The sequence below is a fragment of the Sceloporus occidentalis genome, unplaced genomic scaffold, assembly GCF_023333645.1.
Source record: "Sceloporus occidentalis isolate IW3139 unplaced genomic scaffold, rSceOcc1.0.p SCAF_71, whole genome shotgun sequence".
In the NCBI taxonomy this organism is placed as follows: domain Eukaryota; kingdom Metazoa; phylum Chordata; class Lepidosauria; order Squamata; family Phrynosomatidae; genus Sceloporus; species Sceloporus occidentalis.
Genome location: NW_028317051.1, coordinates 655869 through 678622, shown reverse-complemented (window position 1 = coordinate 678622; position 22754 = coordinate 655869). Strand labels below are relative to the sequence as shown.

The 22754-nt window shown below is 43.9% G+C and overlaps 1 protein-coding gene across 1 annotated transcript; it reads right to left on the bottom strand.

Annotated features, from left to right (window-relative positions):
- Nucleotides 1-1006: 1006 nt before the first annotated feature.
- LOC149286247 (borealin-like) lies at nucleotides 1007-15441 on the bottom strand. Its single transcript, XM_089494272.1, has 10 exons — nucleotides 15345-15441; nucleotides 12785-12913; nucleotides 12624-12664; nucleotides 10815-10881; nucleotides 8260-8339; nucleotides 7931-8010; nucleotides 4730-4828; nucleotides 4440-4566; nucleotides 3684-3770; nucleotides 1007-1042 (listed from the first exon to the last, which is right to left on the bottom strand). Exons 1-10 carry the CDS (start codon nucleotides 15439-15441, stop codon nucleotides 1007-1009), a joined length of 843 nt encoding a protein of 280 aa, XP_089350398.1.
- Between the last annotated feature and the right edge of the window lie 7313 nt (nucleotides 15442-22754).

Sequence of the window (22754 nt, the reverse complement as noted above, 5' to 3'; positions counted from 1 at the left end):
AGTCCTCCTACCTGAGGTACGCAGAAGAAAAAAAATAAATAAATTAAAAAAAAATTAAAAAAAAAAAGTCCTTCGGAGGGGGCTATTTTTACTTTCTTTTAGAGTCTGGCCTACCTAGGAAGGACGAGTCTGTCTCTGTTTTATGTGTGGTACATCACAGGTGAGGACTTAGAGGACAAAGACCTCCTTTGCCAGTATTTACACCAAGATCCGATATCCACCCGGTTTCAGTCAGAAGTCAGGGAACCCTGTTTACCAGCTTCCCCACAGACTACAATAGAGAGCCCCTAATGGGCCGAGTGCAAATACTGAGCCGTGTGCAAAGGAGGGCCTGATGGAGAACATGGTGGTTTGCTGTCACTATTGTATGGAAATTACCCCCTTGTATGGTTTAAATACTGTTGTGTTTTTAAAACTCAGCCCTGTGTTCACCTCAACATTGGTGCGGTTTGATGCTTGGGTTGGGCTGCTGTAATAACTGTCTATTTCAGGGCAGTAGCCACAGGGCCAACGCAGCGCTGGTGCAGCGGCATCCCCCTTCACTCCACAACTCTGGTTCTGTGACTCTGAAGGGGTTAAAACGCTGGTCTCCTGGTAGAAGGAAGTGCTGCTTGGCAGCAGTACCTAGACGGGTTACACAGGCGTCCTGTTACATAATGCTTGTCCTGGAACAATATATAACGTGCGGAGAGTGAGAGAAAAAAAAATAAAAATAAGGAAAAAAAATTGTAGATAAACAAGCACTGCAGAAATAAAAACACACAGCTCTGCCCTTAAGGAGTTAATATGCCAAATTACAATCAGCCAAATTTAGCCAAGCTGATAATGTGTGCTTTATTAGTGAAATACAACAAGCTAAAGCAGATACAGATCAGGGATATAGGTCACACCATAATTCCAAAACCTGGCATATTACATCACTAAGAATAAAATACACAGCACATAAAATATTTTACAAAATTATACAGCAAACAGTATTTAAGAAAATAAAAATAAAATCAGACATTCATTTTAGCTTCTTGCATATTTTTTCAAGCTGACTCTGGAAAGAAAAAAAAAAAGTTACATAAGTATATTCTAAAAAACACACAATCAGAAGATTTGTTTTCCTTAGCATGACGTTATGCCTTAAGTATATTTGTTTTATATAGCGCCATCAAATTGCGTAGCGCTGTACAATGGTTAGACAGGGCATAACAAGTAGTATGTAACACAACAGGTGAGGAGGGCCCTGCTCAAACAAGCTTACAATCTCTTGTAAACTATCACTCAATTGAAAGTTGGTAGAAATTGCTTCCTGTGTTGATTTCACTATGTTCTCTGTGTTTAAGCTATGTATAAAGGGTTGCCAGTAAGCTATACCTGCATGCTCTGTGGGTGTGATGTAATGGCTAGTTTATTGAGATACACAGTCTCAGTCCATATAATACCCATATATTGCCTGTTCATAAGATGTCATGAATTTTTGAAGAAAAAAAAAAAAAAGTATTTTAAAACCATTGTAGCAAAAAAATTGCATTGTGGATTATGGATATTAGACTGATTTTTATGGTACAGAACCTATCCATGAAATTTTTTAAATGGAAGATTTAAACTTGTGCATAAAATACACAATCACTTAATATATTTTTCATTCTTTAACACAATACACCAACAAAACAGTCTGTGTCACTTCATCCTGCAATCTTGATAAGGTATCTGGAGTATTTTACAATACCTGCCAGTAATTTCTAGAAGTAAAGGTTTTTATAAAATGTCATGGTGCACATTTAAAAGCTTAGTGGCACACTATACCAACTGAAACCACTACAGTGCAACTTTAACTTGAAAGCATTAGTCTATGTAATTGTTATATTTACTGCCATTCATGCAATGAATACAGCAATGTTTGGCCACCAGATGGCAATACTGCAATGTTTTATATTAACATTGCTTGGATCTAGAAACTCATCAAGAATTCAAGCATCTGCGCCAGTGTGTTACACATTATTTAAAAAAAAAAAAAAAAAAAAAGTATGTGTAAACATAGGGGTTTACAAATTGGTTTGGATCTAGCCACAAATGTAGGAGACATTATACACCAAACATGTTTTAATTTAAAGTTTGTCACATCTCCCCTCTCTTCAGGGGATGCTCACCCCTTAATATAAAATATATAAATGATTATACATTTTAAAGAATTGATAAATGGGTGAAATTAATTTAATAAGTGGATCCATTAACATTTATCAAGTAAACTTGGTTCAACAATTAAAAATTGCTAAATTGTAATGGACATACCGTATTTCCCCACGTATAAGACACACCTTCTTCGAAAAATTTGGGGTGTAAAAACAGGCTGCATCTTATACAGTGGTTGTAGATTTTTTTTCCTCGCTTACCTGTGTTGCTCAGCAGCATCTTTTGTTCCGTGTAGGAGACACAGGAATCCAGTGGAGTCACGTGAATGTACATCACATGACTCCGCTCCATTCCTGCTCCCCTGGGTGGGTCAAGAGAAGTTCACTCAGAGTTCAAGCAACACAGAGGGAAACAGTCTGTGTGCGGCACCAGAAGATTTGTGGTTCGGGTAGGGGAGGGTGTACGAGTCTGCGTGAATGAGGAATGAATGAATGTGTGTGTGTGATAGCATGGATGTGTAAGTAGGGGGGGCAGGGCATAGGGAGGCTGAAAGTGATGTGCATGTGTTGGCTGCTTGTGCATGATAGGAGTGTGATTGCTATATTAAATATACATGATTGCTAACAGCAATAACACTCCTATCATGCCCAGGCATACCCAGATTCCAGCACAGCTAACATCACACTCATCCTGGAACCTGGGCATGATAGAAGTGTAGTTTTCGGGCCCAAAAATTAAGGTGCGTCTTATACATGGGGAAATACTGTAAATAAATGCAAACATCAGATGCTCACAAAAGCACCTTACAGTCACACAAGCCAACACCATACGCTCACACTAAAGACAGTGAAACGCGCTAACACCACACTCACACACACTAATGCATGCCATGCACCAAGCATGTGTGTGTGTGTATTATACATATACACACACTGCTTGGTGATCCAAGCCTTCCAGTATAAAATCTAATCAAACTACACATTTCTGATTTTGTAATGAACCTTTGGGAATAACCTGTCTTCAAATGTGCTATTTAATTGGTTTGTATTTATTCCAGAAATTTTAAACCAATAACTTGGTGCACAATTCCAACGGTAATTAAATGCATCCTTGCCTGAAAACTATTTCTGTAGGACTGCTACTCTTAATGAAGATATCCATGACAATAACCGAAAGGTTAGGAGCAGAAATTGGACCATCAATTCATTAGGTTTATGACCATATAATAATTATCCATATTTCCTTACTCATGTCCTCCACCAGTAGTAGGGCTATTGGACTGTTTGGGCTACTGTATTAATTTTCCCCACTTTGTAGCTTAACGTTAATGATGCTAGGGTCAGCTTAGCCTCTGGACCCCTATCACCCCTCTGCTGGTGATCTGTATTGCTCTCATTGCATGGACCGGACACTAACCCTTCCAGACCCGCTGTCCTGTATGATTTATGGCTGTGTCTGTTAACCACGCAAGTACCTCTTAAGATACATGTTTGTTGTAGGACTGACCTTATGTCAAACAGAACCTTTAAATAAAAAACAAACATAAGCAGAAATAAACTTACCGTGAGCAGCTTAATATTTTCATACGCTTGAGGGTCCAAACGACTGAGGTCTATGTTGTTCACGTCATCGGCCATCAGACGGATATTCTATTTTACCAGGACAAAAAAAATAGCGTGTCTATTTTTTGGGACTCTGTAAACAGATGAACTGTAGCCTAACACTCCTGTACCTAGTTTACAGGTTTTTATGCAGCAGATTTTTTGAGCTTTCATTTTGTGCCAATTAAATTACTTTATCTGCAGGCCTGAAAGTCAGTCAGTCATGTGATATTTTGGGCGAACCCCTGCATAACCACCACACCATGTCTGTTCCTTCATAGACCTTCATTAGTTAGGGTGTCTGGCTGAATCATTTTATCGTTTACCACAGATTGGGCTCAGATAATGGAACATATTGTGCCGTTTTCTTATTTGTAATCTCAATCTCAAGTAAGAAATGTGGTGGGTTTCCCATATTAATTGTCATCCATTGCCACATGTATATTTTATTTTCAGGGAATACTTAATATCAGGTTTTGCATTTTGTGATAAAAAAAAAAAAAAATAAAAAAAAATAAAAAAACTTTTTAGGAGGGGGATGTGGATCTGCTAAAGATATTCTTCAGATACCACAGAGTGCAACATTTTATCTCAGAAAGAAAAAAGAAAAAAATGTAAGAGGCACATGTTCCCAATTCCTTAATATAAAACGTCAGAAAGGAAATCTTGAGAGCAATTAGCAGTTTATCAGTGGTTTGCAGTAACAGAAATCCTTACTTTTCCCTCCAGTGTGGGCACATTGAGGAACACCTTGTTTAAAGATGCTAATGGGCTGCCATTGGCAGATAAACTGTGAACAGGCTCTTGCGCATTCTCTGGCCGAAGCCCTGGAGTTTTAAACACTCTGAAAATATAATATGAAATAGTTATTGTAATGTTAGTGAAAAGGGGTGTACATTCTAACATGATTATTCATGGCATAGATCAATGGAAATCAAATAAGCTAAATCGTTAATAAACTTGCTTTTTCAGTACTGTCCTTCTGCTAATCTAGTCAAATACGTCACCTGGTATCAAATTTGGGTGTGACCTTTGGAGTGACTCCTAATATTGAGCTGTCTGCCATTCTGTTGGTAGATGGTGTGGCACGACCTCTTTTACTTGCTCTAAAGAAAAAAAAATATATATATATTGAGATATAGCCATCATGCTACGGTTAGACACCAACAATTATTTTCTAACACCGGTACAAGTAACTATTAAATACGAATCTAAACTAGTAGAATCCAGACAGTTCTATTGTTACATTTTAAAATAGTAAGAGTAGAGAAATTTGTAAGCAGTCAATAGAACATGGCTAAAGTTTAGGATCAAATATGTTTGCTTGTAGTTAAAGAACAGAAGTTTGCTTTTTAATAAACATCTGCGCTCAGCTAGCTATGACTTGTGTGCCTACAACCATCTCATGCAATCTGCAAGTCTTAATTGCGGTTGCGCTGGCCCAGGGGCTAGAGTTAGTTGGTGGCCATGGCAAGTATAATACAGAGGAAAATATATTCTTCAAGTATAAAAACGTAACATTTCATAAAATCACGATGGTATATTTGGCTAGTGAACAGGATACAGATCTGTCTCAGGTCTGCCAACCCACTCAACAGAACAGAAATTATGTTTTTGAAATTACAATTTGCAAAGTCTAACAGCTACAAAATGTGGCTCTTGCTATGGCGTTATCCAGCTTAAAACAGGTACTGTCCAACGAATGCTTTTATAATAAATGGAACTAATCTTTAAATTAAATATTCGACATACGTTAAATAAAAACAAAAAGTGAGTACACCCCTCACATTTTTGTAAATATTTTATTATATCTTTTCACGTGACAACACTGAAGAAATTACACTCTCCTACAATGTAAAGTATAGAGTGTACAGCCTGCATAACAGTGTAAATTAGCTGTCCCCTCACAATAAACCATGGCAACAAACGTGAGTACACCCCTAAGTGGAAATGTCCAAATTGGGCCCAAAGTGTCAATATTTTGTGGGGCCATCGTTATTTTCCAGTACTGCCTTAACCCTCTTGGGCATGGGGTTCACCAGAGCCTGGTTGCCTGGTTCACAGGTTGCCACTGGAGTCCTCTTCCACTCCTTCATGACGACATCACAGAGCTGGTGGATGGTAGAGACCTTGCACCCCACCTTCCATTTGAGGATGCCCCACAGATGCTCAATAGGGTTTAGGTGTGGAGTCCATCACCTTTACCTTCAGCTTCTTTAGCAAGGCAGTGGTCGTCTTGGAGGTGTGTGTGTGTGTGTGTGGTTGTTGTGTTGGAATACTGCCCTGCGGCCCAGGCCCTGCTTCTGTATGTCACAGTTCATGTTGGCATTCATGGTTCCCTCAATGAACCGTAGCTCCCCAGTGCCAGCAGCACTCATGCAGGCCCAGACCATGACACTTCCACCATGCTCGACTGTAGGCAAGACACACACTTGTCTTTGTACCCCTGACCTAGTTGCCGCCACACATGCTTGACACCATCTGAACCAAATAATTTATCTTGGTCTCATCGGACCACAGGACATGGTTCCAATAATCCATGTCCTTATTCTGCTTGTCTTTAGCAAACTGTCCACGGGCTTACTTGTGCATCATCTTTAAAGGACGCTTCCTTCTGGGAGGACAGTCATGCAGACCAATTTGATGCAGCGTATGGTCTGAGCACTGACAGGCTGACGCCCCGCACCCCTTCAACCTCTGCAGCAATGCTGGCAGCACTCATACATCTATTTCCCAAAGACAACCTCTGGATAGGACGCAGAGCACGTGCACCCAACTTCTTTGGTTGACCATGGTGAGGCCTGTTCTGAGTGGAACCTGTCCTGAGAAACCGCTGTATGGTCTTGACCACCATGCTGCAGCTCAGTTTCACGGTCTCGGCAATCTTCTTATAGCCTAGGCCATCTTTATGTAGAGCAACAATTTTATTTTTTTTTAGATCCTCAGAGAGTTCTTCGCCATGAGGTGCCATGTTGAACTTCCAGTGACCAGTAAGAGTGTGAGAGCGATAACACCAAATTTAACACACCTGCCCCCCATTCACACCCGAGACCTTGAAACACGAGTCACATGACACATGTTAACACAAATAGCTAATCAGCCACATGGCAGCAATTTGACGCATTTAGGTATGTAGACGTGGTCAAGACCACTTGCCGACATTCAAACCAAGCATCAGAATGGGGAAGAAAGGGGGTTTAAGTGAACTGAACGTGGCATGGTTGTTGTTGCCAGACAGGCTGGTCTGAGTATTTCAGAAACTGTTGATCTACTGGGATTTTCACGCACAACCATCTCTAGGGTTTACAGAGAATGGTCAGAAAGAGAAAATATCCAGTGAGCGGCAGTTGTGTGGATGAAGATGCCTTGTTGATGTCAGAGGTCAAAGGAGAATGGCAGACTTGTTCGAGATGACAAAGGCAACAGTAACTCAAATAACCACTCGTTACAACCAAGGTAAGCAGAATATCATCTCTGAACGCACACCACAGGTCAAACCTTGATGCGCTACAGCAGCAGAAGACCACACCCGGTGCCACTACAGTTAGCTAACAGGAAACTGAGGCTACAATTCGCACATGCTCACCAAAATTGGATGATGGAAGACTGGAAGAATATCGCCTGGTCTAATGAGTCCCAATTCCAGCTGTGGGATTCACCCTGCCTTGTATCAACGGTTCAGGCTGGTGGTGTAATGGTGTGAGAGGACATTTTCTTGGCACACTTTGGGCCCAATTACCAATGGAGCATTGTTTAAATGCGACAGCCTACCCGAGTATTGTTGCTGACCATGTAAATTCCTTTTATGACCACAGTGTACCCATCTTCTGATGGCTGCTTCCAGCAGGATAATGCACCATGTCACAAAACTCACATCTCAAACTAGTTTCTTGAACATGACAATGAATTCACTGTACTCCAATGGCCTCCACAGTCACCAGATCTCAATCCAATAGAGCACCTTTGGGATGTGGTGGAACGGTAGATTCGCATCATGGATGTGCAGCCGACAAATCTGCAGCAACTGCGTGATGCCATGTCCATATGGACCAGAGTCTCTGAGGAATGTTTCCAGCAGCTCGTAGAACCTATGCCACGAAGAATGAAAGCAGTTCTGTAGGCAAAAAAAAGTGTCCAACCCGGTACTAGCAAGGTGTACCTAATAAAGTGACCAGTGAATGTATATATAAAAGCCAACCGAGTCCTACCTCTTACTGGTGTTTGCCACATTTGCTGCAGAAGCTCTGGTCTTTCTTACAGTGGCAGGCTTCTTTGCAGATACTTTTGCCTGAGGAAAACAAGTAGTTTTTTTTTTTTTTAAGAACTTTTTTTTTAGAATAAATACACAAAATATGCGTCACCATAACAAATAATCTATGCAAACATACTGCATTCCAACATGGCAAGTATACCACAGCCATGCACACAGTGAGGAAAATGATGTATCTGCTAATTCATGTGAATTTAGCAGCAAGTTATTTTTCCCCACTTTCTTAGATCTATGACAGTAAAGTATAACATCAATTCAGAAACATACCTTTGATTTTGTTCTTAAAACACTTTTTAATGCGGTGTTTTCCAGGTCGTCTTGAATTGACTCCATCTTGTGTTTTTTTGCTACAAGAACAGAAAGTTAGCTATATAACTGGCTAATATTTGTCATAATCTATTTGTGAGGTTTTATTTAACTGTATTAGCATCCATTGGTATGACAGATTCCCTCTGTCTTTAAAAGGGGGACAGTCAACTTTAGTAGGGTTACATTTATTAACGCTAGCTATATGTGGTGTGCTTTTTGTTTTCAAAGCCAGAACTGATCAGCTGAAACAAAAAAGTCAAGTAACTTATCACAAATTGAGGGGGGAAGTATATATAGCCAACAGCATGCCGGCCCCATGGTACAGCCATGTGAAAAAACACACTCCTCTTTGAATTCTATGGTTTTACATAGCAGGACATAATCACTTGTTCCTTCGCAGATCTAAAAATTAGGTAAACAAACTCAGAGGAACAAAACATCACATATTGCATCGTGTCTTTATTCAATAAAAGTAAAACCAAAATGCAGAACCTTAAGATTCAATAGTCTGTAAAACCACCTTTAGCAGCAATAATTTGAAGCAACCATTTTCTGCATGACAGTCTCATATCGGAGGAATTTTGGCCTACTCTTCTTTACAAAGTTGGTGGAGTTCATTGAAGTTTGGGGGCATGTGTTCATGCAGAGCTCTAAGTCTCCCACCACTTTTCAATGGGGTTGAGGTCTGGACTTTTACTGAGCTATTGCAACACCTTGATGCTTTTTGTTTCCAGCCATTCTGTTGTAGATTTGCTGGTGTGTTTGGGATCATTGTCCTGTTGCATGACCCAATTTCAGCCATGCTTTAGCTGTCAGACAAATATATATTATATATATTGTTCCAGAAGTCTTGTTTGTTCAGATGCAACTTTGCAAACTTAAGCCCTGCTGCCATGTTCTTTTTAGAAAGAAGAGGCCTTCTCCTGGTCCACTTTCCTAACAAACAATACTTGGTGACCTTGGGGTGAATTTGCTGGGATGTCCACTCATGGGAAGATTGGCAACTATCCTGAATGTCTTCCACTTTTGAATAACCTCTCTCATTGTAGAACAATGGACTTTAAATTGTTTGGAAACGGCTTTACAACCCTTCCCAGATTGATGGGCAGCAACAATTGTGTCCCTAAGATCATTACTGATGTCTCTCCTCCTCGGCATTGTCTTAACGAATGCTCCAGACCAGCAAAATGCTAGAGATGGTCACACTTGCTGACAAATTTGGGCATTTGATTAGGAGCACCTGTCTTCTACTTAGTAATTTATTCCTATGGAAGCAGTAAGGGTGTACTTAGTTTTTCGCACATGGATTCTTTATTTTGGCTATATTTTTGTTGAATAAATCATGATACAGTGTTGTGCATCTGAGGTTGTATTTACTTAATTTTTTGACCTGCTAAGAAACAGATGATTGTTATGTCCTAATAAGTAAAAAAGTAGAATTTCAAAGAGGGTGTACTTTCTAGGGCTGCAACTAACGATTATTTTAATAATCGATTAGTTGGCCGATTATTTTTTCGATTAATCGGATAAAAAAAAAACAATATGCAAATTTTTTGTTTATTTAAAATTTAATGAACTGGATGTTAAACAACTTAAAATTTACATTAACATTCTTATTTTGTTATGATGTAATAAAAAAAACTATTTTCAAAGTACAAAAACCCAAACACAATATTTATGAAACAAAATAACCCCAAACATTCTGAAAAGAGGTGGACTATTACTGTTCAAGAAACTTTGCCCCAGCCCTGGCACTTTGCACCCAGCACCCAGCACTTTGCACCCAGCACTTTGCACCCAGCACCCAGCCCTGGCACTTTGCACCCAGCACTCAGCACTTTTCCCCCGGCCCTGGCACCCAGCCCTGGCACTTTGCACCCAGCCCTGGCACTTTGCACTTTGCACCCAGCCCTGGCACTTTGCACCCGGCACTTTGCACTGTGCCCCTGCAGCCAGTCTCCAACTCTGCCCTGCACCCAGCCCTGCCCCCACACTCACACCCTGCACCCACTCTGCCCTGCACCCAGTCTCCCACTCTGCCCTGCACCCCCACCCCCACTCTGCCCTGCACCCAGTCTCCTGCCCCCCCACCCCCACTCTGCCCTGCATCCCCTGAAACCCCACCCCCACGAATCGCTCTGTGCGAACGGAGCCACTCGCACAGACATAAAGAATACTTACCTCCGGAACGCGTCAATCCGTCACGCAACTAAAAGAAGGCGGAGAGTGCAGAGCGTGTAGCGGAAGCGGGGAACGCTCGCGGAGGTAAGTAAAAGGAGCCGAGTGCTCCAACAACGAATCGATCACTCGATTAATCGATAACGGAAATCGTCGACAACGATTTCCGTTATCGATTCGTTGTTTCAGCCCTAGTACTTTCTTTTTCATACAACTGTATTTACATAGGGTGAATACACAGATTTTGTTAATTTAAAAGCAAGAACATTTAATGTTTGTAATATCTCGGTAAACACAGACATTTGGTAAAAGTAACAGAAAAGTCATAAATTTACCTTTCTTGGAAGATTTAAAGGGTGTTTGGGAAACATTTGATGTTATTTCATCCATGTCAACATTTACCTGCAAACAGTAACAATAATTCAGTGATTCTTCCATTCGGTAGGAATGCCTCAATACTAAAACAAAATCTCTTGACAACACAACAAAAAAGTGGTAAAGTAAATTTTCGTTATGTTCCCAACCAGTTTAGTTTAGTCCATATGCGTTTAATAGGCTAAGAAACAATAACAGGTTTATTTGGAGAATGCTAATTATTTCAGACAAGTAATGTGTAATTGTAATAGCTTTTAGGACTGCTTCAGCAAAGCTTACTGGTTTGAGTGAGCCAGAGAACAATTTCTTTATAATAAATATGCTCTAAAATTAGCCACCCACATAATTACTGTCAAATTTTATTTCCAGTAGGCTATTATACCACACTGTGCTTGTATAAAATAAAAAATGCACCTTAACCATTAATCCATTTGACAGCTATAGTAGGTTCATCACATTTATGCACTCCAAAATGCTAAGCTACAGTCCATGGGCTGGTATATTTAAGTCACAGTAACATTGAATAGCTTTTTGTATGGAGAATATAGTATTAGGAGCAGTATACAAAGACATAACATGTGATAAAATGTAGCTTAAATCAGGGCTTGACAAATTTGTTGTGAATCTAGGCGCCAGCTAAAAAAGTTAGGAGCCAGGATTTTTTTTTAAACTAACAGTTGGTCAGGAGTGATCTGATCATCATCAGCCCACTTACTAAACTCACAGCATTTGACCTGGAAGCACCCTGGACTTTCAGGTTAGTGCTGTTTTTTGTTTTTTTTAATTATTTTTTAATAACGTTTAAATGTTAACCCCTGCAATGCCACGAATGTGTTATACACAATTGTGGAATTGAAGGGGTTAACGCTGCACTGTCGCTCTCATGGAGCGATCAGGCAGCAGGGGGGTGTTGGGGCTGCTCCCCACACTCATGTGGAGACCAAAGAACCCTCTCCCCCTGTCCCTGAAGCTGCCTCTGGCAGCTGGAAAGCAATTGCTGGTCTATAGACCAGCCATTGCAGGGGGGAGTCTGATGACTGCTGTAGGCTTCTATGCCTACAGGAATCAAAGGGCTTGTGGGGGCTCGTTTTTGGCTGTTGCTGGTCTGCCTGGAAGCACCAGCAGCAGAGCCCCTTACAAAACAGGAATTAACCCCTAAATGGCGCGATTGTGGCATTGAAGGGGTTAACACTGCACTGTCGCTCTCATGGAGCGATCAGGCAGCAGGGGGATGTTGTGTAAGGTCCCCACACTTGTGTGGGGACCCAATCAACACACAACCCCCTTTCCTGAAGCTGCCTATGGCAGCTGAAAACGCTATTGCAGGTTTTCCTGCAATCGCGGTTTCAGCCTACAGGATCACTCCGTGGGAGTGATCTCAGGCTCGGAGTGGCTGTGCTGTCTGCCCAGACTCCTGGGCAGACAGCAGCAGCGCCCCCGCGTGATGACGCGGGGGCATTTTTTTGTGGATGTAAGAGGCTAACAAACTCCTAGGCGCCAGGACAAAATTCTCTGTCGCCATGGCGCCTGGGATTTGTCGAGCCCTGGCTTAAATACTTGCGGCAGACCAAGTTATTAATCCTTGCCGTATTGAACAAGGGTCTATAAATTTAGAGGCAAGCAAGAGATTGCCCTCTATCATTTCTGCTCGGAGGCTGTTCCACTTATCTACCAGCCTTCCAGGAAAGTAAAACGTCCTTACATCACATTTAAACCTTCTACATCTAACATTTAGATACTCAGAAATGCAGTACTTATATACAACTCACTGTAGTAGCTGCCTCCATAGCTCTCTCACTTCCACCTTTAGCTAGGGAAAAAAATAAAGTTGTGGTTAATAGAAATACCGGGATGTGTCAAAAAGACAATAACTACAGCCAATAACAAATAGCATTTAAATGTATTTATTTTTTTTAAAAAACAGACTTACCAAAGAAATCAAGCCAACACATCTCTCTTATAGCCAGCGGTAGTTTAATTAGTTCAATATTGTACAGGCTGTCCACTTCTTTCAGATTGCTCGTGACACTGGCCTTTAACTCCTCAACTATAGTCTTAACTGTAAATGAGAAGGTACAGATTAACATGGCATTTTGACAAAGAAAACCACCCCCACACAGACAAAATTCATTTAAAATCACACTTGGTTAAGTTCCAATTTTTCGGTCTAAATGCCAGTCATTAACAAATTGCACTGATTTTGCTATTTGTCTTCTCTAGTGGTTTCTGCCTCCTTTTGTTATGGTCCATTGCAGATTACCCTTTAAATTACCTTTATGTTCACCCTTGCAATTGCATGGAATGCTTTTGTAGGATACCTTCTCAATACATTAGCTCCTAAGCTCGCTTGTATTTGGCTCTCCTGCCATTAACTGCCTGATGCTGCTACAAGTGGCGCAAAAACAGGGCCACGGAGGGGGGGGTAAACTATCTAATTGATTTTTCTTACAGATACATAATGCATATTGAAGTACTTAAAAAGTAAAGACACTGATCAGACACTAATGCTGGATGAAAAGGCCTGGCTCGCAGTGTTCCAGTGTATCCCAAGACTGTTCACTGGGGTTTAGGTAAGGGCTCTGTGCAGGCCACTCCAGTCCCTCCACACCAAACTTAAATCATGCCTTTATCAACCTAGCTTTGCGCACAGCGGCACAAACATGACAGAATAAGAAATGGCCTTCCCCAAACTCAGGCCACAAAGCTGGAAACATGCAATTGACTTAAATGTCTTTGTATGCTGTAACACAAGCAGTGCCCTTCATTTGAACAAAGAGGCCTAGGCCAAACTCGGGGGGGGGCCTAGACCATTATCCCTCCTCCAAACGTTACAGTAGGCACTTTGCATTCCGGTATGTAGCATTCTCCTGGCAACTGGCTAACTCAAATTCGCCCATCAGACTTCTAGATGACGTCTGATTCATTACTCCAGAACGCATGTTTTCAGTCCAGTGGCAGCGGTGTGTTTTACACCACCCATATCTAAACACTTGGCATGTAATGGCATATAGCGATCTTTGGCATGCATACAGCTGTTCGGCCATGGAAAGCCCCTGATACAGTGCTTGTGCAGATGTTGCTTCCAGAGGCTGTTTGGAAGTCTGCAGCATGTGATGCTACAGAGGACAGTGGTTGTCCACTTGCCTATAGCGCTTACAGTGGACCGAGGCAGATAGAACATGGCAGAAATTTCACAAACTGACTTGCGGCAAATATAGCATAGTCCCATTTAAAGTCGCTCTTCAGTATGACCATTCTACTGCCAATGTTTTTCTATGGAGATGACTGCCTATGCACTCTATTTTATACACCTGTTAGCAATGGGTGTGGCGGAAACAATAATGAGGAGGGGTGCCCACATACTTTTGGTCATAGCGTACTATACTACATGACAGAAGTTGTCAATCTTCAGGATTCAAGGGCTGCAAATAGACCAGAATTTTTGGATCTTACAGCTCAACCATAATGGATACATAAATATTGTTTAATTATAAATAAAATGACTGGTCTGCTTGTGTAATTTGAGGACTAAACTTTAAACAGCCCCACTCAACTGTATCCCTTACTAAGGGAGTACAAGAACTCGGGGGGAGAGAGGAAATATGTGACAATATTGAAGGGAAACCCTGGGAAGAGAGGATCACCTGCTGTGATGCTCTGACAGGACCTTTGTATGGGCTTATAAATGGTGTTATAAATACTGTACTTCCTAGCACAGAGATGGTGAACCTTTGGCACGCGTGCCACAATAGGCACGCAAAGCCTTAATTTGTGGCACTCAGCCAGGTTGCTAACTGGCAGGGCCAGCCTTTGGGGTGTGTGTGGGAGAAGAGAGGGGTGTGAGCAGTCGCTCATGAAAAAGCTTCAAGAAACTGCTCAGCGCCCGCCTGTTTCCTCCGCTCTCTGTGCTGCCTTGACTGCGGCGGTTGTTGCGCGAGGCCTCTATCTTGGTCGTGGTGCCAGGCACAGCAGCGACACAGAGTGTTTGCTCTCCCTTCACAGGACTTCAGCAGGGTAAGTGAACTACAAAGGGGGTGAGGAGCACAGATAGTGAACGGGGGGGGATAGTAAAAATTATGACAGTGTGAATGAGTGAGAGAATGAATTATTGAGTGGAAGATTTGTGTGAGCGAAAGTTACAGAACAAAGCAAAATTCCCAGCAAAATATTACGTGATAGAAGATTTAGGGTTGGATTATGACATTCTACAGTCTTGGGAACAATCTTCCTAATTCAGCATTTCATTATAAAAAAAAAAAAAAAAGTGTTAGATTAAACAGAACAGTTAAATAAGGATCCTAAAACCAACATTTGGGTTTCGAGCACACAGATAAACATTTCCACGTTCCCTATACTTGCGAGGCATAAACTTGTTTCAATTAACAACACGCTCATCTAGTTAGAACACTGGCAACCTCAAGGAACAGTATGAGAGATCCACAAACTGACTGCTATATATATGGGATTGAAATACAAGCTATTCAAAATACCTTGACTATCAAAGTCCTTGATGAATGAAGCCAGCTTCTCATTCTTCACTGAACGATTTTTTTGCCCCCTGTTGGTTCTTTTCTTTGTTGGTGCCATGGTTGTTAACAACTAGAAGACCTAAAAACAATATGGACATTTTTGTTTGGTATTACTAGAGCCATACAACAGGAACATTTTATAAGCAATGTAGGAAAATATGAGGTTTGCCAACTGTGTTTAAGAGGACATCAGCACATATTGGTCAACCCAGGACCAAACAAACTCAACAGCCAGGTTAAGATAAAAATGGTGTCAGCATTTCTCTACAAGCACAAGTTGAGTTTTAATCAGGATGCTCATTTCCATCCATCTTACAGCTTCAAAATGATCAGTGCCCAAACCAGAAAAAAAAATAAAAAAAAAAGTGGAGCACACATGCTTGACATATTTCTGCTAGTCATCTGTCTTAAGAAACTGGACCACTGACTCCTTACAAGCAAACAATAAGTCTGTCAAACAGGCTAGAGTGTCCACATCAGAGCAATGGATGGAGTAAGGCCTTGAAAGGGGATTCTCTCATATAGGATTCAGTTTGCTGTTAAATAATGACTCTCAGTGTATAGATAAAGGGCCAACATATATGACAACTTAAAGCATAAAAGGGTTGTGAATTATTCTGAAATAAGACAAACCCCACACGTTATAAGTTACAGACACTTAGTCCATGGAATACCGGCCATGCTATGAACTCGTCCAACAATACATACTACATTATTAAACATACACTGACCGGGGAACAAGCTGACGTGACGCTTTTAACTACAACTACCGGAGACCCGTTATTTAATCCTTCGACCTCATACTCCCGCATTATAAATAAACAGAATATTTACCCGCCCAGGCCGCTCTACTCCGTCTTCCGGCAGTGCCCAGCACCTTCAACCGAATAGCAAATTCAAATTCAACCGCCAGAAGAGAGGTGTGCGCTACCTATCACGTGACAACATAACCGAATCTGAGCCAATAGAAAATGAGACGCCATGCGTCAGCCATGTTGAGGATGGCATTCGTAAACGCCAACCACTCAAGTAGAATCCTTTCAACGCGTAGTTAGATTGAGACGATATATCAATTGTATTTCCTTTTGCGTTTTCTTCCGAGAATATTTATTACATTAGCACAATGTAAACAGAGAACTGTCAAATTTTAAGACTTTCTTTGCGTAATGCTAGAAATAAATATTTTTTTTTTTTCGATTGAAAAATTTTTTATTGACATCCAGGCACAGCAGACGACAGAATATGCAAAAATAAAAATCGTACAGGTCAGAGTAAAGCGGCGCCTAGACATCATTTCCTGTTTTTTGTTAACATGATAACAATGTGCAAGTAGCAGAAACATCAGCAGTCATCAACATAGGTATCATTGAACCAGTGCATACAAAAAGTAATATCGACATCACTAATGTCACGGAAAGTCACAGGCCTCAGCAAGATAAGGTGGTAGTAAGGAGACAAATAGGAGAAAAAAGGCCCATAGACAGCGGCCCCCAGGAGCATGCCCGGAAAACAAGAACACGATAATTCGTAGTGGGAACAAACAGGGGAAGGGAAACCTCAACAGGGAACGGGCCAACCCGTAGGCAGAAACCCCAGGCGGACACCTCACAAACCACTGGGCAGCAAAAAAGAAAGGCGGAGCAGCCCTATTGGGCAGAGGTCTCAGCACAGGAACCAGGGGGAAAAAAAAAAAGGGAAGAAGGGGAAGAAAGAGACCACACCATGCACCCGAATGGTACCTCACAGAGCAGAAATCCGGCCTGTGGAGCCATCAGCGTAGGCGGAAGACATCCAGGGGGTCCACACCTTCAAAAAGCGTTCAGTAGTATCGTGTATGTATGCAGTGAGTTTTTCCATGTGCATAATATGCCAAATCTTAGATAAAATTAGTGATCGGGGAGGGATGCATGTGTTCCAATGTTTAGCGATAGAGAGTCGCGCCGCCGCGCATATCCTGTGAATGAGCCGCTGGGTGCATCTGGGAAATTGGGGGTCAGGGTGATCCTTATTGAGTAAAGCCGTCAAAGGGCACTTATCAACCCGGGTGCCCACAAGTTCACTGAGAAGATCAAAGACCCAGGTCCACATATCCACGGCCAGAGGGCACGTCCACCACATGTGAAAGTACGAGCCCCTCTCTCCACAACCCCTCGTACAGCCATCACCGGAGCCCGGGAACATCTGGGCAACCCGGGAAGGAGGAAGATACCACCTGCCAACCACCTTGAACGCGCCTTCTTTAATGAGAGTATTAGCGGTAAGTGAGAACGTGTTAGTGTATATTTCCGTCCAGTCTGACTGAGTGAAAGATATCCCAAGGTCATTCTCCCACAAACGGCAATGGGAAGGGGCGGCAGAGAAGGTATGCGCTGTAAGGTGGGCATAAAGCTGCGAAATCGCGCCCGGACGTCTCTCCCCAGCCCAGCACAGCCGCTCGAATGGAGTCATAAGAGGGAAGGTGCGGGGAAGCTTGAGCCCCGCCAAAAACGAGCGAAGCTGAAGGAAACTATACGTTTCCGCAGGGGGCATCTGAAAAGAGCCAGTGAGAGTACGCACGGTGTGTAAATAGCCCTGGTGATATAGGTGACCAACCTTCGAAAAACCATGAGACCTCCACCAGTGGAAGGAAGCCAACGCCAACCCTGCAGGAAAAGCAGAATTGTGGAACAGAGGGGTAAGGGCAGACGGCGTGCGGTACAAAGCGCGGCTCGTTTTAAGTCGGTCCCATAAAGAGAGGGAAAAGGACAGCGTAGGGCTATCGGTACAGGACGGGCGCGCGCTCCCCCCCAGCCAACAGACCCCCGAGACATCAGGTAAGTGACACAGAGCCCCCTCAAGGGCAACCCATCTAGGGGCTTGAGAACCGAGATGGACCAGCGCCAGTTGCGCCAACTGGGCAGCATGAAAATAGGACAGAAGGTGAGGGACCCCCAGGCCCCCCATAACGCGCGACCGGTAGAGATGAGCACGTCGCCACCTCGGCCTGGCCCCCCTCCAAACAAAGCGAAAGATCTCCGCCTGCAGAAGGTCCAGGTCCCGAAGCACCAGAGGGACAGGGAGCGAACGAAAAAGGTAGAGAATTTTAGGCAAAAGTGTCATCTTAACACTATAAACTCTACCGAGTAGAGAAATATTATAGGGCATCCACCGACGGAGGTCACCCTTCAGCTTCTGCAGCATCGGGAGATAATTAGCAGCATAGAGGTCGGGAAGGCGGGCAGTCAGGTATACCCCCAGATAGCAAAGCCGATGAGGCTGCCACTTAAAATCGAAGTTCAAGGCTATAAGTTTAACGGTGTGGGAAGGTAATGAGATATTCAACGCCTCACATTTAGAGCTGTTGATCTTATAGCCCGAGATGGCCGAAAAGCGGGACAAAAGGGCATACAGGTTCGGCAGGGACACCAGGGGGGATGTGAGGGAAAGGAGCACATCATCTGCGAAGAGACTAACTTTGTAATTAGAGCCTCCCACCTGCACCCCCTTAATGTCGGGATTCAGGCGAATAGAAGCTGCCAGAGGCTCAATACACAGAGCAAATAGAAGGGGAGAAAGGGGACAGCCTTGCCGCGTACCATTGCGGATAGGGAACGGGGAAGACACTGCCCCCCTGGTGTCCACCACCGCGCTAGGGAAAGAATAAAGACCACGCAGAGCAGTGAGTATACCCCCAGTGAAACCAAAAGTCCCGAGCGTCGCCCACATGTAGTCCCAGTCGACCCGGTCAAACGCTTTTTCCGCATCCAGAGAAAGTAACAAGGTCGGAGACCGAGCCAACCGGGACGCATGAACGACACCCAGGGCGCGGCGGATGTTATCAGGGGCCTCCCTACCCAAGACAAAGCCCACCTGGTCCGGGTGGATCAGGCTTGGTAAGCATGGGGCAATCCGCATGGCCAGAATCTTAGCGTAGAGTTTAACGTCCACATTAATGAGGGAAATGGGACGGTAATTGGAGCAAAAGGAAGCATCCTTCCCTTCCTTGGGAATCACAACAATTTTGGCGGAAAGCATCTCTGGAGGTATCGGGGATCCCGAGAGGAATTTGTTGAACAGTACAGTCAAATGTGGGGACAGAATGTGTTTGAAGCGTTTATAGTAGGCGGCCGTGAACCCATCCACACCGGGGGCCCTAGCGCCCTTCATGGTACTTAGGGCCAAATCTACCTCCTCCTGAGTGATCGCAGCGGATAAATGAAGCGCATCGGCCGGGGAAAGCGACGGTAACCGAGAGTCACGGAGGAAATCCCGTATAGATTGGGCAGTGTGGGGTGTATGAGAGGTCTTATGGCCATCGTAAAGCGAGGTGTAATAGTTAGTGAATTGCTTACAAATGACATCCGGATGAGAGGATGTCCCCCCCGAGGACGTATGTATTTGCCGAATATGATGGGATCTCGCGGCTAAACGAAGGCGTCTCGCTAGCATGGTGTCGGGCTTATTGTCCTTTTCAAAAAATTTCTGGTTCGTCCAGCTAATGGCCTTCAGAACATCAGCCGAAAGGATCAAATTAAGTTCCCCCTTTTTGACTAACAAAGAACGAAGGGCCTGAGGGTCCCCAGTCGACTTATGCCTACGTTCAAGGTCGCAAATCTCGGTCCTCAAGAGGAGCTCCTGACGGAGCTTCTCCTTTTTCTTTTGGGAGGCCAGGCGAATAAAGGTGCCGCAGATAACCGCCTTGTGCGCCTACCACAATGTCCCCAGAGCCAAATCGGGGGAGGAGTTCAAGCGGAAGTACTCCTCCAGGGCGTCCGCCACAAAAGCACCCATGGTCTGGTCCGCTAATAAGGAGTCATTCAGCTTCCATGTGGAGCTCGGGCGACGGGGGGAAAGATCAGAGAACGTCCCTTCGACTATACCATGATCAGACCAGGTGATCTCATGGATTCGGGAAGACAACAAAGAGCCAAATAAATTTTGCGATATAAAAATGTGGTCTATGCGGGAGTAGCTATCATGAGGGTTGGAGTAGAAGGAGTAGTCCCTGTCACTGGGGTGGAGCGCGCGCCAGGCATCAAACAGATTCATACGGCGTAAGAAAAGTTGAAGGGGTTTGTACGAAGACCGGGGGAGAGCGACACGACGAAAGTCAGACCTGTCCAGGTAAGGGTCCGGAGTGGCATTAAAGTCCCCCCCTACAATCAGGGCGGTGGACCTGGGCACGTCAAGCAGAGCCTCCAGACGCGAATAAAAACCCGAGAGGTTGGGAGAGGGCGCGTAAACGTTGAGGATACAAACGTCCTTGCCAAACAAGGTACCTTGTAAGCGTAAATATCGGCCCTCAGGGTCCTTGACCAAACCAGTAAGGAGAAAATCGAGCCGTTTGTGTAACAGAATCGTGACCCCATTGTGTTTCGTGGGATTGGTAGCATGAAAGTGTTGGAGGTAATGTTTGCCCCAATACCTAGGGACATGGTCATGTTTAAAGTGGGTTTCCTGCAAGAGGACTACGTCCGCGCGAACGGCAGAATAGTTTTTGATAGCTTTGAGACGTTTTTGTGGGGAATTGAGGCCATGTGTGTTATGGGTTATTACCTTCAGGGTGGACCCCCCAGACGACTCCAGCGGATCCATCAGGCACCACAGCCGGCCGGCTCAAAATCAAAGAGGCGTGAGGTGACCCTTGAAAAGAAGAACACAAAATAAATAAAAGGGAAAAGAAGAACAGAGGAAGGAAAGAGGAGAAAAAAAAAAAAGGGGGGGGGTACCACAGGGGCTGGGAAGGGGAATCCACCTACAGGAGCCCAGTAAAGGGGATCGTGGAACGATCTCAAAGAAAAGTATAAATGTAGCAAAAAAAACAATACGTAACAAGGGATAAGCACCCCAATCACAGGAGTGAAAAGGGAGTGCCTATGAACTGAGATCACAAACGAAGAGCAGGACCCACACCGAGACCGGCGAGCCTGTTCTATGGGGGGACCTGGGAGACCAGACGGAACCCCCCGCCGAGAATAATATAGCGCAACGGAAATAAAACAGAATGTTAACTCAAACAGGAAAACTGCCGTGTGTCGTGGTGTGTGCAGACTTATGTGTATATAAAAAAAAAAAAAAAAAAATAATAGGGGTGGTCAAGGATCGGAGGCAATAGCAACCTGAAGCCCCCTAAGGCGAGAGACGTCAGGGCCCATAAAGCTACAATTTGAGGAGAAATAAATGTAATGAGGGGGGAGAGAACAAAAACAAAAAGAAACAAGAAAAAAACTTAAAGGTATACAGAGCACATAGTAACAACGTAGGTAGAGCCTATCTACCCCTGACATGAACAGTAGAGCATGCGCCTACAAAGGCTGTAACCCCCTAAGGGGAGAGGCGCCACCAGGGGAGCAGTTGAGCAAAGGAATGGAGAACGCACATGTAAAAAGAAACAACCGGAGATATACATACGTGTAATAATAATAATTAAAAAAAAAAAAAAATAATAAAAAAAACCCAAACAAACCAAAATTACAGAAAAAGCGAGCAATAAGGAAAAAGAACCCCAAAAAAGCTCTTAGTCCCTTTGGGTAGGAAGCGCCGGAGCGGGATCCTCAACAATGTCAGCGGCCCCCAAAACAGTCTCGGGTGAGGAAGAGGACAAAGCAGCCAGAGTAGACCGAGGACGAGGATCCATCAAATGTTGCAGGCGCAGGACTTCTTGGGTGGCGGTGATCCCCAGGTGTTTCAGAAAATCCGGGCCTTCGAAGGGGTCCCGGAGAACATGAAGAGTGGAGCCATGGTGCGCAATAAGGCGAAACGGGAACCCCCATCTGTACTTTATCCCGTGCGAACTAAGGAGCTCCGTGATGGGTTTAAGCACCTTCCTCTTCTGCAGCGTAGATGGAGCGACGTCCGCGTAAAGATGAGGTGTAATACCGTCCAAAGACGGAGAGCCATTGCGAACCGCCCGAAAGATCGCCTCCTTCGTCGTGTAGTGGTGGCATTTAAGGATAATATCCCTCGGATTATCCGACGGTGCAGGACGCGGCCGAAGCGCACGATGAACCCGGTCCAAATGTAAATCCTCAGCCGAGGCCCCGGGCAAGAGAAGGCGGAGGTAGCGGTCAATAAAATCAGGTAAGAGAGCTGTTTCAGGCACATTACGTACCCGAATATTACAGCGTCGCGACCGATTGTCCAGATCCTCGACTTGTTCCTGTAAAGCGTGGTATTTGGACCGGAGGTTTGCCATGTCCGCGGCAGCGGCCTGGTGATCCTCGGCCATAGCCACGTGGCCGTGTTCGAGCTCTGTGGTGCGGGTTTGCAGGTCACGAACCTCCTTGGTTAGGGTCGTCAGACCATCCTTGATATCACGGTGGAGGTCCTTTTTGACCGTTTTGAGGAGGTCAGCAAGGTCCGCTATGTCCTTTTTGGTGCACGGGGAATCCA

Bases quoted from the DNA above. Each gene is read 5' to 3' on its own strand.
- LOC149286247 (XM_089494272.1), bottom strand. From the start codon at position 15,441: ATGGCACCAACAAAGAAAAGAACCAACAGGGGGCAAAAAAATCGTTCA. The intron at 12,914-15,344 runs GTATTTTGAATA...TCTCATTTACAG, and splicing joins CAAGGACTTTGATAGTCAAG to TTAAGACTATAGTTGAGGAG. The intron at 3,771-4,439 runs GTAAGGATTTCT...CTGGTAAAATAG, and splicing joins TGCCCACACTGGAGGGAAAA to AATATCCGTCTGATGGCCGA.